This window comes from Pangasianodon hypophthalmus, chromosome 4 (genome assembly GCF_027358585.1).
Source record: "Pangasianodon hypophthalmus isolate fPanHyp1 chromosome 4, fPanHyp1.pri, whole genome shotgun sequence".
NCBI lineage: Eukaryota > Metazoa > Chordata > Actinopteri > Siluriformes > Pangasiidae > Pangasianodon > Pangasianodon hypophthalmus.
The window spans coordinates 5,154,920-5,168,329 of NC_069713.1; the positions used below are offsets into that span (position 1 = coordinate 5,154,920).

The 13,410-nt window shown below is 38.0% G+C and overlaps 1 protein-coding gene across 1 annotated transcript; it reads right to left on the reverse strand.

The window, feature by feature from the left end:
• Positions 1–1,544: 1,544 nt before the first annotated feature.
• LOC113547274 (zinc finger protein RFP-like) lies at positions 1,545–10,143 on the reverse strand. The gene is made up of 7 exons (XM_026947532.3): positions 10,000–10,143; positions 8,883–9,229; positions 8,702–8,797; positions 4,102–4,335; positions 3,859–4,006; positions 2,472–2,498; positions 1,545–2,390 (listed from the first exon to the last, which is right to left on the reverse strand). The coding sequence occupies exons 1-7, from the start codon at positions 10,094–10,096 to the stop codon at positions 1,834–1,836; spliced, it is 1,506 nt and encodes a 501-aa protein (XP_026803333.3). The 5' UTR covers positions 10,097–10,143; the 3' UTR covers positions 1,545–1,833.
• Between the last annotated feature and the right edge of the window lie 3,267 nt (positions 10,144–13,410).

Below are 13,410 nucleotides of genomic sequence, written 5' to 3' on the forward strand. Positions count from 1 at the left end.
AAAAGCTGTTCAAGATTATTTTTTAGGTTTGAATACAAATACATCTACCAGGCTTGCTAGCTGTCTCAGTGGTCCTACATGCTTCACAGCAGTATTAGGAGACCCTGGAGACCTGCAGATGATTTTTAACCCACTACATTCTGGTCTTAAAAACAGACCTGCTAAGAAAGGTATCTAGCTGTGTGTGTGTTTTGAACTGAAAGATGAGAGTGTAGGTGGGGTTAATGCTGTTTGCCCTCTTCAGAAGGTTGATATCTCTGGGATATAAGCTATTCCTCCTGTTCTGCAGTGCAAATGTTGGTACACCTGTAATGCCTTCCAGACAGCGAGAGAGAAGAGGTGGTGGCAGGGGTGTGTTGGAGATGGCAGTTGCTCTGCAGAGGCAACAGGTGCTGTAGAAGAGCAGGCAACAGGCCTCCAATGATTATTTGAGCACTACTGAAAGAGGGCATTCTTCTCCACAGCAGTGCAGTTGGTGCACCATATTGAAATATAGTAGGTGAGTATGCTCTCGATGCTCCAGCATTAGAAGGTGATGAGCAGGTGCTTGCTGAGGTTATTTTTCTCGAGGGACCTCAGAAAGCAGAGTCTGTTGCAGAGACTGTTGTGTCATAATTAGCAGTGCTGTGGTGTTGTTTGTCCATGACATTTGTAGACACCCATGAACTTGAAGCTTGAGATATTCTCTACATCTCTACATATGACTCTGTTGATGCAGATTGGTGCAGGTGCTTGCACTCCCCAAACCAGACACTATGGTCAAATTAAAAACTGTTTTTTTAAACACCTGATATTTACATGTTTAATTTCATTTCACATGTTAATTTTTTCGCATGTAAGACGTGGTTTTATTTATCACCTATTCACATGATGTCACGTTTACTTGAATTCACTTGTGCAATTTCAGGGCACAACATGTTAAAATGTACTTTCACACATTTTGTGCATGATCACATTACAGACATGAAGTGTATCTGTTTTTTCTGTATTGTAATACTCACAAAAATATCATATACACATGACAGTAACACCCAAACAATAAAAAAAAAAACACCTGAGGAGAAAAAAAAAAAGATTTGATCAAGACAAACCTCATAAAGCTAAAAATAAATTTACACCAGCACTGACTCTTAGGAATGGAATGAAGGAAGTATGAGTACTAAGTAATAGTGTTGTCTTCACCATGTTAACTAATTGTTTAAAAAAAATTTGTGTTTGGAAAATGAAACTTGAACAAGTTTCACACATTAACCAGTAGCGGTGGGAGAGTGAGATACATCTGGGGAGTCAAATACATTTTAGGTAACAAGCCACATTATACTTAGTCCAATGTCAAGAGGGCCAAACCTTGCGGGCACAAACACACACACACACACACAATATAGTTTGAATAAACATTTACAAATTATAAAATCTTAAAAAGTTATAAGTAACTGCATAAATATTCACATCCCTAAAACCCCTAAATTAATTCTTTTGAAAATATACATGGTTACAGCATAAAATTTTTAGCTTGCTAACTGATGTCCCTGAGTTTATTGCTCTATTTTGCTCTCTACTGGAAAAACCGAGACTTTTTTCTTTTTTCACAATTTTAATCTTTCAGTTCAATTACACTCCACAAGATGAATTCTACAAAATCAAAATTCATTTGTTGGGTTGGATTAGTACTTGTATTTGGCCCGTCCTGTCCCATGGGCCATGTATACACACTACTTTTGATGGGACTACACCACCATTTGCTACAAGAATTAAAAAAAAAAAAACTCCTTCTTAGTAGTATTTTTTAAAAATATAATATTACATTGGTGTAAGCTTAACACCATAGAGTTTCTATGGAAAAATTATTTCAGTTTGAACAGGTGTGATGATCAGTGGTGCTGAGTTTTTACCTCCATTATTAAGAGAAGGGCTGAAGAATGGATAAATTTTTCCATTAAAAGTCTGACCAGTGAAAGCGTAGATAAGAGACTTGGCGTCAACATTATAGAAGGAGATCAGACCCTCCTCATAATCCACAAACACCCCCACCTTCTGAGGAGTCTGTTTCAAGGAGAGGGTAACAGGAGGAGAGTCACAAGCCTTATATTCAGTATTATTCCTCAGACATAACACCCAGTATCCATTTTCAGTGCTGTATTTAATCTCCCCTTTCCTACTAACACACTCTCTGGCCACTCCTATATCCCACTTAGTCTTCCCTCGGATCTGCACCTCATAGTAAAACCTCCCTGAAGAAAATCCTTCCTTTCCCAGTATGCAAGGACAATGATCGAATCGCTTCTCATTATCAGGAAGCTTTTGTCTCAAATCTCCATGTCTCACTTGTTTCCCATCATCAGACAGGATCAGCGCAGGATTTGCTGTATCGGGATCCAAAGTCACATCCACTGAGAGAAAAAGACAATTTCAACATTATAGAATGTGATACAATTAAAAGAAAAAATTGTCATGTGCAAGAGGCCACACACCTGCATGTTGCCGAATTCTCTTCAGTTCTGTTTGAAAAACATTAAAAGACATTATTACTTTCTGTACAATATGAATTTTTGCCTGTGAAGATCAGGAATGTTAGACAATTAGAAAAATATATATGTAAGCAGAGCTCATGAGGGTTCAAACACTACTTGGAAAGCATTAAATCAAATTATCTGCCTGTACAATTTGCAAAAAAAAACAACATTTGTTCAACTAGCTTTGTCTACTATCATTAATATTACTTCTTTATTTAAAACAGAGTTTATTCCAATTTTAGAAAACTGTCACAATATTGAGTGTTGCTCCTAATGACCAGTTAAAACCAAATTTGCAAATGTGAATATCTTACAATTTCAGATTTCAGTAATTTGTTAACTGATAAATATTTAGTTTATGACTCTCTAAATTAAATATAAGAGAAAAATTCTAATTATTACATTTACATTTGTAGCCCTTATTATCCAGAGCAACTTACAGAAGTGTTTCTTAGTCTTAACTGAGTCTCTGTCCTCATGCTAGCACAAATAGGCCATGGTAGGCAAGCATCAGTGTTTCAGGAAAAGAAAAAAAAACTATTTTGTTTAAAGCTCAAATTAATCATGAAATCATGTGAAAATTGGCTATTGGCTCATTAATTCTATTCATTTTAATTATACAGTATAATGCTCTTAATAATAGACATTGTCACAATGCATATTTACAGAAATCTGGATGTAGATTTAAATCCCTAATGGCCAAGCCAGAGGCAACAGTGGCAAGGAAAAACCTCCTGAAATGGCGAGAGAAAGAAACACTGAGAGGAACCAGACTCAAAATGGAATTCATCCGCCTATGGGTGACACCCGATAGTGGGATCATAGTGCCACAATTTGGCTAACTATTTACAATTTGGTATATACTCCCCTGCTGCTGCCACCCATGTACAGACCAAATTTCATAGCAGCAGGCCATTCTCAATGGTAAATACTGGTTAAATTTTCCTTGGCAACAATGTTTGTTGACTAATACTTTAAATACTATTAGGATTTTTTTTTTGTCAGGTAAATATTTATCAGGAAAACCATGGAGCATCCTCATGGGGTATCTTTGAACTGAGATTTGTCAAAAGACTCTGGAGATGATACATAGCAAACTTCCTTAGAATCAGATTGACAGTGTAGTTCAACATGGTCCTTGGAGCAGTTTTGTTTGGCTGAAGCCCAGGCCAATACATGAACATGGCACTTTAGCACCACCATCTGGTCACTACAGTACTCTCACATGCCTTAGTATGGTCTCTTTCTGGCACACAGATGTTGACAAGCTGAATTATGTGTATTACATATTTTACTCTTGAAAAATCTTGCCAAACCCCACAATCAGGTAGTTAACAGTACTTACTAATCTCAGGAACCTTTTCCATTTCCTCATTGAGAGATTTCTGAAGCTGAGACAGAGCTCTCCTCAGAGTATCCACATTGAGATAAGAGTCAGTTCTGACATCAGCCCAGTTACAGGTGGGTAGAGGGCTGCGCAGTGACGGGTAAATCTACAGTACAGCAGGAGAGAGGAGAAATCCCTCAGCATGGGGACTGCTGTCCTGTCATGTGCTGCATTGCTATGGAGAAACAGAGGGATTCTGACCTGTAGGAGGTGGAGATGATCCTCAGTATGTGAGAGCTGCTCCAGCTCTGTGTTTCTCCTCTTCAGCTCAGTGATTTCACACTGCAGATGTTTAATGAACTCTTCAGCCTGCCTCTCTGCTGTTTTCTGCTTCTCCTCCATCACCTTAAGTAGCTCAGCCTGGCTTCTCTCAATGCAGCGCATCAGGGCACTGAAGATCTCCACAACGTCTGCTTTCTCCTTCTCTGTGTTTTTCTAACATGAGTTTTTTATTTAAATAGATATAAATATTTTCTTAGCACTGGATGTTGATTGATTAAGAAACCTAATTGAGAAATCACACACATTAAATGTGCTGGTCAAGATTTAGGCCTCATTACAGTACAGAGACAGCACTGGTCAAAGTAGTAAATGACCTTTCATTGGCCTCTGACGAGGATTGTTTTCTTTTCCTTGTACTACCTGATCTCAGTGCAGCTTTTGATACAACAGACATTATTCATTTAGATAGACTAGAAAAGTCTATTGGTGTGAAGGGGACAGATTGTTTCTGGCTTGGATCTTATCCAACTACCAGTTTGTATCAGTTTGTAGATTTTAATGGTGACTTCTCTATCCATAAAAAAGTAAAGTTTGGTGTTCCATAGCACTGTATTTTAGGGCCGCTGTTTTTTTTTCCATATACAGTGCCTTGCAAAAGTATTCAGCCCCCTCAAAAGTCATCAGATTCATCTGGATTACAAATTTAATTTAACTCTTTAGACTAGTACCTGGTAGAACCACATTTTGATTCAAGAACAGCTTTAAGTGTGTTGGGGTAAGTTCCTATCAGCTTTGCACACTGACTGTGAGTGATTTTCACCCATTCTTCCTGGCAGATTTGCTCAAGGTTCCTCAGGTTGGATCAATGTTGTTTGTTGACTGCAATTTTCAAACTGTGCCACAGATTCTCACTGGTATTCAGATCTGGACTTTGACTTGGCCACTCTAGAACATTCACCTTTTTTTAAACCACTCCTGCATTGATTTGGCCTTGTATTAAGACCAATGTCCTGCTAAAAGGTGCAGGGCTCCAGACAAAAAAAATCAATTAAGGAGCCATTGGCTCCTATAAGGAAAAAAAAACAGGTGCCAAATTATTTTTTTCAGTGCCACATAAGAATGAACTTACGTTTTAAATTTTTAAGTTTTAAAGCTTTCAGCCATCCTGTGTATGTTTGCCCTCCTTTTACAGCGTGAGCATTTTCATCCATCTTGTGGATGTCTTGGGAACTGAAGTTCACTTAAAGTGGGAACTGAACATCTTTTACAACTTGAGAACTATATACAGTCACAAAGAATTGTTCTTTAATTATGTCAGCATCACTTGGCCATTGAGTGTGCCTCCTCCTCCTCCTCATTTTTTGCAGAAAGGCAAAGTTTGACACATGGTTCAGGATCGAACTGTTCAAGTGATGGGCCCTCTGTGCTGATCCTGATCAAGTCTTCCACGGTTGACACATGGAGTGAATTGTGTAATTATCCTGTTTTGAGATGAAAGACCATGTTTACACTGAGCAGCCTAAACTGGAAGGACAAGCAATATCTCAACTAGATGCAAAACATTCTGGAAATCTGAGCAGTAGGGCTCTTTTGTCAGGAGGACTTCCCACAAACTGCAGTAGGATTTATCTGAAAACTGTCCTTTTACAAGAGTTCTCAGCAATCTCCATTCTGCCTGTACAGCACTGATGTCACATCCATTTTTCAGCAAGATGCCTTGATACCATTTTAGCAGCTTGTCCATTTTATTTTCTCCAAAAGTGTGGATGTCGTCTGGCCATGAATCATGACAAAAGACAGAGAAGCACTGAATGATCTCTGTCACTTGCGTGTTTCTTTGCCTCTAGAGTTTCTTCAAAGAGGTGGTTTAGTTCTTCACTGAAACCTAAGAGACCGCAGCCTTTAAGTGGTATGAAAGGAAATGCCCATGTAGTCAGATGAGGCTGCCTTTTTCTGCCTTCTAGTCTGTCTTTCTCTTTGAGCTTTGTCCTGCTGCACAACATTCTCATGCTAAGAAACTGAATCTAAGTTTGTGTGATGGAGTAATTCCTCCAACTTTCTATTTCTCACTGGCTTGTCCTTCATTCCCTTGACTGTACAAACACAGGTATCAATAGCTGCTACAGCCTGAGGAATAATAAGTGAGATCTTTTGAAGCACAAGACTCAACAAGACTCAACCAAACCAGTCATGGAGAAAGTGACAAACCGCCAAAGGCAACTTTTCCATTTGTTGTGAGATCTGTTTTGCTCTTCCTCATATTTCAGTGTTTTTGGATGATGTAGCAGCTGTATATTGTCCCTGACCTGTAGTGTGATCAGAAGCAAGAAAAACAGAAAGAGCCTGGTAAATGTGAGGCAACCAGCGCTGGGTCTTCACTGCAGAAGGTGTTTGTATGGCGCAGCCTATCTCCATACCAATGGCTTTCAACCCACGCTTGCTTTTGGGGCTAAAATGGTATGGTTTTCATACCAGCTGTAGCAAGTCATAGAACTTTTCAATCATTGGAAGAGACTTCTGAACACCCGACATGGTTAATTCCAGTCTGTGTGGCATACAGTAAAAGGAAAGAATGTGTTCTCCTATTTCTCCTCTTAGGAGTGCACCTACTCCACCTGAGGCACCCATGTTAACACTGACCCCATGTGCCCCAAAGGCTGTAATTTTCTCCTGCCACCAATCATGATCAGTTTGTTTAGCATCACCATACAAGCATTTTATTTTTATCTAACACTGTACAATGGCAGTGTTTTAAGCTCAGCTAAACCAATAAACTGGTTCACTGCTACACCTGCAGAAATGTGCCTGCAGTATGCAATAACATTGTCTTTCCCAGAAACGTCTGTACCACTGTCGGTGATGATTGAGACATAATTAGCTGTCTGAGCGTCTGTCAATGCTTGTTCTGTGATCTCATCTGCAATGCATCCTATAAACTCAGCATATGCTGTGTCGTTGTCATATGTCTTGCACACATCCAGTCCATTTTAATTCATTAGTAATATCTGAGAGGTAAATTAGGTGAAAGGCAGCTCTTCACATGCAGTCATCATATAGGCGGTGTTGAATTTTATTTTTAGCTCCTTCCATTCTTTCTCATCATGTAGTTCACATGCACTCACAGAACACGCAAGTAAAAAGACAAATTTTTAAATCATAACTTATAAATTTATATTGTCACCAGTGGCGATCTCTGTGAAAATCTCACCGCAAATTAATATTTTTGGTCATAAAAGGTGAAGTTTCTCCCAAGCTTATTTTTTTAGCAGAGTGAAGCAGGTTCTCTTGTAACATCCCCTTGTATTTTGCCTGATCCACTCCCCCTTCCATTTTGAAAAGAAGCCCTGGTTCTGAGGAAGAAAAGCCTGCCCAGAGCATCATGTTGCCACTACCCTATTTCACTGTAGGGATGCTATTTATTGATGCTACTGATTGAAACTAACCAGCGTTAGTTTTGCACCACAGCACTTTGAAACTTGCCCAAATACAGTATCTCAAACTTGGTCCCATTACACCAAAAAAAACATCTTCACTGGGTCTTATGCTTTCATATGGCTCTTCTTGGGCAGTGGTTTCTTTCTAGCCACTCTCCCATACAGTCCATAGTTATGGCATCAGTAGTTGTCTGGTTGCACTTTCACTCCACACTCAGCCACTGTATGCTGTAACTCCTTCAGAGTGACTGTTGGCCTCACTGTGGCTTCCCTCACCAGTCTCTGTCTTGTTTTTGAGCTGAGTTTTGAGGGACGGCCTTGTCTAGGTAGTGCTTGGGTGGTGTGATATAGCTTCCACTTCCTCACTATTGATCCAGCAGTGCTTACTGGGATGTTCCTTAGTCTTCATTTTCATTACTTACCTGCAGACTGACAATTTCTTCAAGAACAGCTCAACTGACGTGTTTTTTGTTCAGAAATAGGAGCTGTTTTAACATTTCACAGGTGAAGGCCAACTATGTCAATTGTGTCCTCATTAAAACGATACCTTTCCTCTTGAGCTTCAGCAGCCGGGGTATTGAATACTTATGCAAGCAGCAGTTTTGAGTTTCTGATTTTCTTGGAAATAATTGCTGGCCAATAAATAATTTTGACTTTGAAAATCTACTTTAAGAGAACATTAGTTTTCAATAAAGACAAAAGCAGGAATAATATACATATTTTTCATTTGTCATTCAGACAAATCTGATCAATTCCAGGGGGGTTGAATACTTTTGCAAGCCACAGCATATGCTGCTATTGGATAACACCTGGTTAATATGATAGTAGCTGCCACGTCTATGCTCATGAAACAGAGCTGTATGTTTTAGCCAACCAGATGACAGAATATTATGCTAATAGGATTCCCTAGTAGTACAACAGAAAACTGTTCAAAGGATGAGGCAATATCATGGTCTTTGTCTCATATGTTAGCGTGTGTAAAATACACTAGTAATAGCACATTAGTTTAAAGTCAGAAGTGATCAGAATAAGAGATAATATGGTTTATAATCATGGTTTTGTTATATTTTTTAATAAAATTTGTGGGAGCTGTTCCTTAAATGAAGTGTTGGATAGACATAAATGGTGTTTATAATAAAACTTACTTTACTGAGTTCTACAGAGGATTTGAGTTCTTGAATCTTCTTCTGTCGAGTTTGGATCATCTTCTGAATGTCTGCCTGTGTCTCACCAAGCTGGCTCTATGGTAGAGTTTTCAAATACTCATAATTCCATATTTGCGCAATTTAAAGACAGCTTTGTGCACTATGTCTAAATGTCCCTTACCTTCTTCACTCTAATTTCCTCCTCTATAGGAACAGTGTTGTGAGTTTTGTGGTCTCCCTTAGTACAGAAATCACACACACACATCTGGTCATCTCTACAGAACAGCTCGAGGGGTCTCTCATGTTTCTTGCATAAGTAATCCTCTAGGGTCTCCACAGGGTCAATCAGTTTGTGATTTTTGAGTTTTGCTGTAGTTTTATGAGGCATCAGATGAGTGTGACAGAAAGAAGCTCCACAGTTCAGACAAGACTTTAGAGCCTTCAGCTGTTCCTCAGTGCAGTAATCACACAGAACCATTTTAGGCTCATTGGGAAGCCGACGTGCAGGGCTGCTGTAGGAAGCCATGGCTGACAGAGGACACCCAAAGATGCCATCAGTGTCTATCACATCTATTAACTCAGATTCAACTATGCTTTATCTCTGATTCATGTTTGTCCTGTTCATTATGTTTTATTTATTTTGTCACGAATATGATTCCTGATTTCTGTCATAGATTTGTAAAGTGACCTTGAGTTTGAGAATATTAATAAATCCTACTATTAAACATGTTAACAAATGGGGTAACCTGTGCTTGATTTGGCCTGTTTCAAGATTCTCCACCCTACAAATTACATTCATGTTAAACTGGCTAAACCTGGATGAACTGTTTAAACCTTGTCACCGTCTCATGTGTGACTCATTCTGAGAATGTTCTGGGTGTGCCTCGGGTTGTCAGAGACATGCTGTGATTGTATTTAAAATTTTAGCAGGTGTATTTCATATAGAACCTAATTTTGAAAAGGCTTTTTTTTTTCATAGCACAAAAAAATTGCTTGACTTTTCTGCAGCCTTTACAGTTCCTTAAACTAAATATGTCAGGGTGAACCATAATCATGCATCCTGGGATCATAGAATTTTCCAGAAAGCACCAAAACAACTATGATATTATAACACATTGTAGAGTTAATTGTCCAAAGTAATGTGCCTTATTGTTTTTGTTGTTCTTTTAAAAAGACACTGTAGCTAGGGAGGGGATTTGTCCAGAAAGATTTAAAGCATAATTGTCTTTTTACATGTACAGTATATGCATTAATAATAAAAAATACTTCTTAAAATAATAATAATAATTAATAGTTACCTGCAGTGGTTTTAGTTCCTGAAATAAAGACCAGCGTGGCTTCACACTGAAAAGTGATTTCAGCAGCTTTGCACTGTAATGTACTCATTAGGTTCATTCCACTTGAAATACATTATGAAGTCCCTCCCACCCTGGTGAGAAAAAAGGGTGTAACGACATTAAGAGAGCAGCACAGCAAGTTCAGACTGTAAGTTACTGTGACACTAATTTACTGTGAGTCTGTAAGTTACTGTGAGTCAGTAAGTTACTGAGTCAGTAAGTTACTGTGAGTCAGTAAGTTACTGTGAGTCTGTAAGTTAACGAGACTGTAAGTTGCTGTAAATTACTGTAAGTCTGTAAGTTACTGTGAGACTAATTTACTGTGTCTGTAAGTTACTGTGAGACTAATTTACTGTGTCTGTAAGTTACTGTAGGTTCCTGTGAGACTGCAATTTACTGTAAGTTACTGTGAGAATATAAGTTCCTGTGACACTAATTTACTGTGAGTCTGTAAGCTACTGTGAGTCAGTAAGTTACTGTGAGTCAGTAAGTTACTGTAAGTCAGTAAGTTACTGTGAGACTAAGTTACTGTGTCTGTAAGTTACTGTAGGTTCCTGTGAGACTGCAATTTACTGTAAGTTACTGTGAGAATATAAGTTCCTGTGACACTAATTTACTGTGAGTCTGTAAGCTACTGTGAGTCTGTAAGTTACTGTGTGTCAGTAAGTTACTGTGTGTCAGTAAGTTACAGTGAGACTGTACGTTACTGTGAGTCAGTAAGTTACTGTGAGTCAGTAAGTTACTGTAAGTTACAGTGAGTCAGTAAGTTACTGTAAGTTACAGTGAGTCAGTAAGTTACTGTAAGTTACTGTGAGTCAGTAAGTTACAGTGAGACTGTACGTTACTGTGAGTCAGTAAGTTACTGTGAGTCAGTAAGTTACTGTAAGTTACTGTGAGTCAGTAAGTTACTGTGAGTCAGTAAGTTACAGTGAGACTGTACGTTACTGTGAGTCAGTAAGTTACTGTGAGTCAGTAAGTTACTGTAAGTTACTGTGAGTCAGTAAGTTACTGTGAGTCAGTAAGTTACTGTAAGTTACTGTGAGTCAGTAAGTTACTGTGAGACTGTACGTTACTGTGAGTCAGTAAGTTACTGTGAGTCAGTAAGTTACTGTAAGTTACTGTGAGTCAGTAAGTTACTGTGAGACTGTACGTTACTGTGAGACTGTAAGTTAATATACGTTACTGTGAGACTGTACGTTACTGTGAGACTGTACGTTACTGTGAGACTGTAAGTTACTGTGAGACTGTAAATTAATTTAAGTTACTGTGAGACTGTACGTTACTGTGAGACTGTACGTTACTGTGAGACTGTAAGTTACTGTGAGACTGTAAGTTACTGTGAGACTGTAAGTTAATTTAAGTTACTGTGAGACTGTAAGTTAATATACGTTACTGTGAGACTGTAAGTTAATATACGTTACTGTGAGACTGTACGTTACTGTGAGACTGTACGTTACTGTGAGACTGTAAGTTAATATACGTTACTGTGAGACTGTATGTTACTGTGAGACTGTATGTTACTGTGAGACTGTACGTTACTGTGAGACTGTAAATTACTGTGAGACTGTAAGTTACTGTGAGACTGTAAGTTAATATACGTTACTGTGAGACTGTACGTTACTGTGAGACTGTACGTTACTGTGAGACTGTAAGTTAATATACGTTACTGTGAGACTGTATGTTACTGTGAGACTGTAAGTTAATATACGTTACTGTGAGACTGTAAGTTACTGTGAGACTGTAAGTTAATATACGTTACTGTGAGACTGTACGTTACTGTGAGACTGTAAGTTAATATACGTTACTGTGAGACTGTACGTTACTGTGAGACTGTACGTTACTGTGAGACTGTAAGTTAATATACGTCACTGTGAGACTGTACGTTACTGTGAGACTGTAAGTTAATATACGTTACTGTGAGACTGTACGTTACTGTGAGACTGTACGTTACTGTGAGACTGTAAGTTAATATACGTTACTGTGAGACTGTACGTTACTGTGAGACTGTAAGTTAATATACGTTACTGTGAGACTGTACGTTACTGTGAGACTGTACGTTACTGTGAGACTGTAAGTTAATATAAGTTACTGTGAGACTGTACGTTACTGTGAGACTGTACGTTACTGTGAGACTGTAAGTTAATATACGTTACTGTGAGACTGTACGTTACTGTGAGACTGTAAGTTAATATACGTTACTGTGAGACTGTACGTTACTGTGAGACTGTAAGTTAATATACGTTACTGTGAGACTGTACGTTACTGTGAGACTGTAAGTTAATATACGTTACTGTGAGACTGTACGTTACTGTGAGACTGTACGTTACTGTGAGACTGTAAGTTAATATACGTTACTGTGAGACTGTATGTTACTGTGAGACTGTAAGTTACTGTGAGACTGTAAGTTACTGTGAGACTGTAAATTAATTTAAGTTACTGTGAGACTGTAAGTTAATATACGTTACTGTGAGACTGTAAGTTACTGTGAGACTGTACGTTACTGTGAGACTGTAAGTTAATTTAAGTTACTGTGAGACTGTACGTTACTGTGAGACTGTAAATTACTGTGTGTCAGTAAGTGACTAAGTTACTGCGAGTCAGTAAGTGACTGAAAGATGAGACTTTTCTTGTAGTTAATAATTGCCAGTGTTAGTATCAACTGTAACATAAATATATGTTGTGTGCTACAAGTGCCTAATTAGAGTGATCCACATTGGATCTAGAACCTTTTTTTTTTCCTAATAAAATAAAAATTCACACATTTCACACTTCACTTATAGCTTTTTCATACTTAGATTATCTAATTCTAGAGAACTTAAACTGAACCCATTTCATATTATTGAACTAGCATATTAATAGATGGCGTTCAAAAACTTTTGCAGTCACTAATATACAATAAAATAGTTCCAAGCACTGCAAATTTTACCACAAGGGGGCACTCAAACCCAAGAAGAGGAAGAAAAAGAAAAAACACCTTTTAAATGTCACCAGTAGTCTCATTTGATTGTGCTACTCTTGCATAAAAAATCTTCACATGAAAACTGATTCTTTTCACATATTCAAATGAAATTATAAAAACATATAAATAAATAAATTATGTGGAAACACATGTAACATCATTTCGCATGTGAAAATAAGATAGACATGATGTACATTTTCAGGTGTCTTGAAACAAGCAATTACAATTTAATCAAAAGTATGAAATATTAACTGTGTCTTTATCTGTGTATTCCAACTACAAATGCACTTGGTATATCATTGTAAGATTTCAGAAGTGTGATGGCGGAGTGGCATCTACACAAGTTAGAAGTTTGCAAAAGTGGAGTACTTCTATTATGTTACTAAACTCCACCTCTGGAAGTTCATTTTAAT

Excerpts from the sequence above, each read along its gene's own strand:
- LOC113547274 (XM_026947532.3), bottom strand. The coding sequence starts at position 10,096 with ATGAACCTAATGAGTACATTACAGTGCAAAGCTGCTGAAATCACTTTT. Across the intron at positions 9,230-9,999 it reads AGGAACTAAAACCACTGCAG|CCATGGCTTCCTACAGCAGC; the intron begins GTAACTATTAAT and ends GTCCTCTGTCAG. Across the intron at positions 4,336-8,701 it reads CCTCTGTAGAACTCAGTAAA|AAAAACACAGAGAAGGAGAA; the intron begins GTAAGTTTTATT and ends AACTCATGTTAG.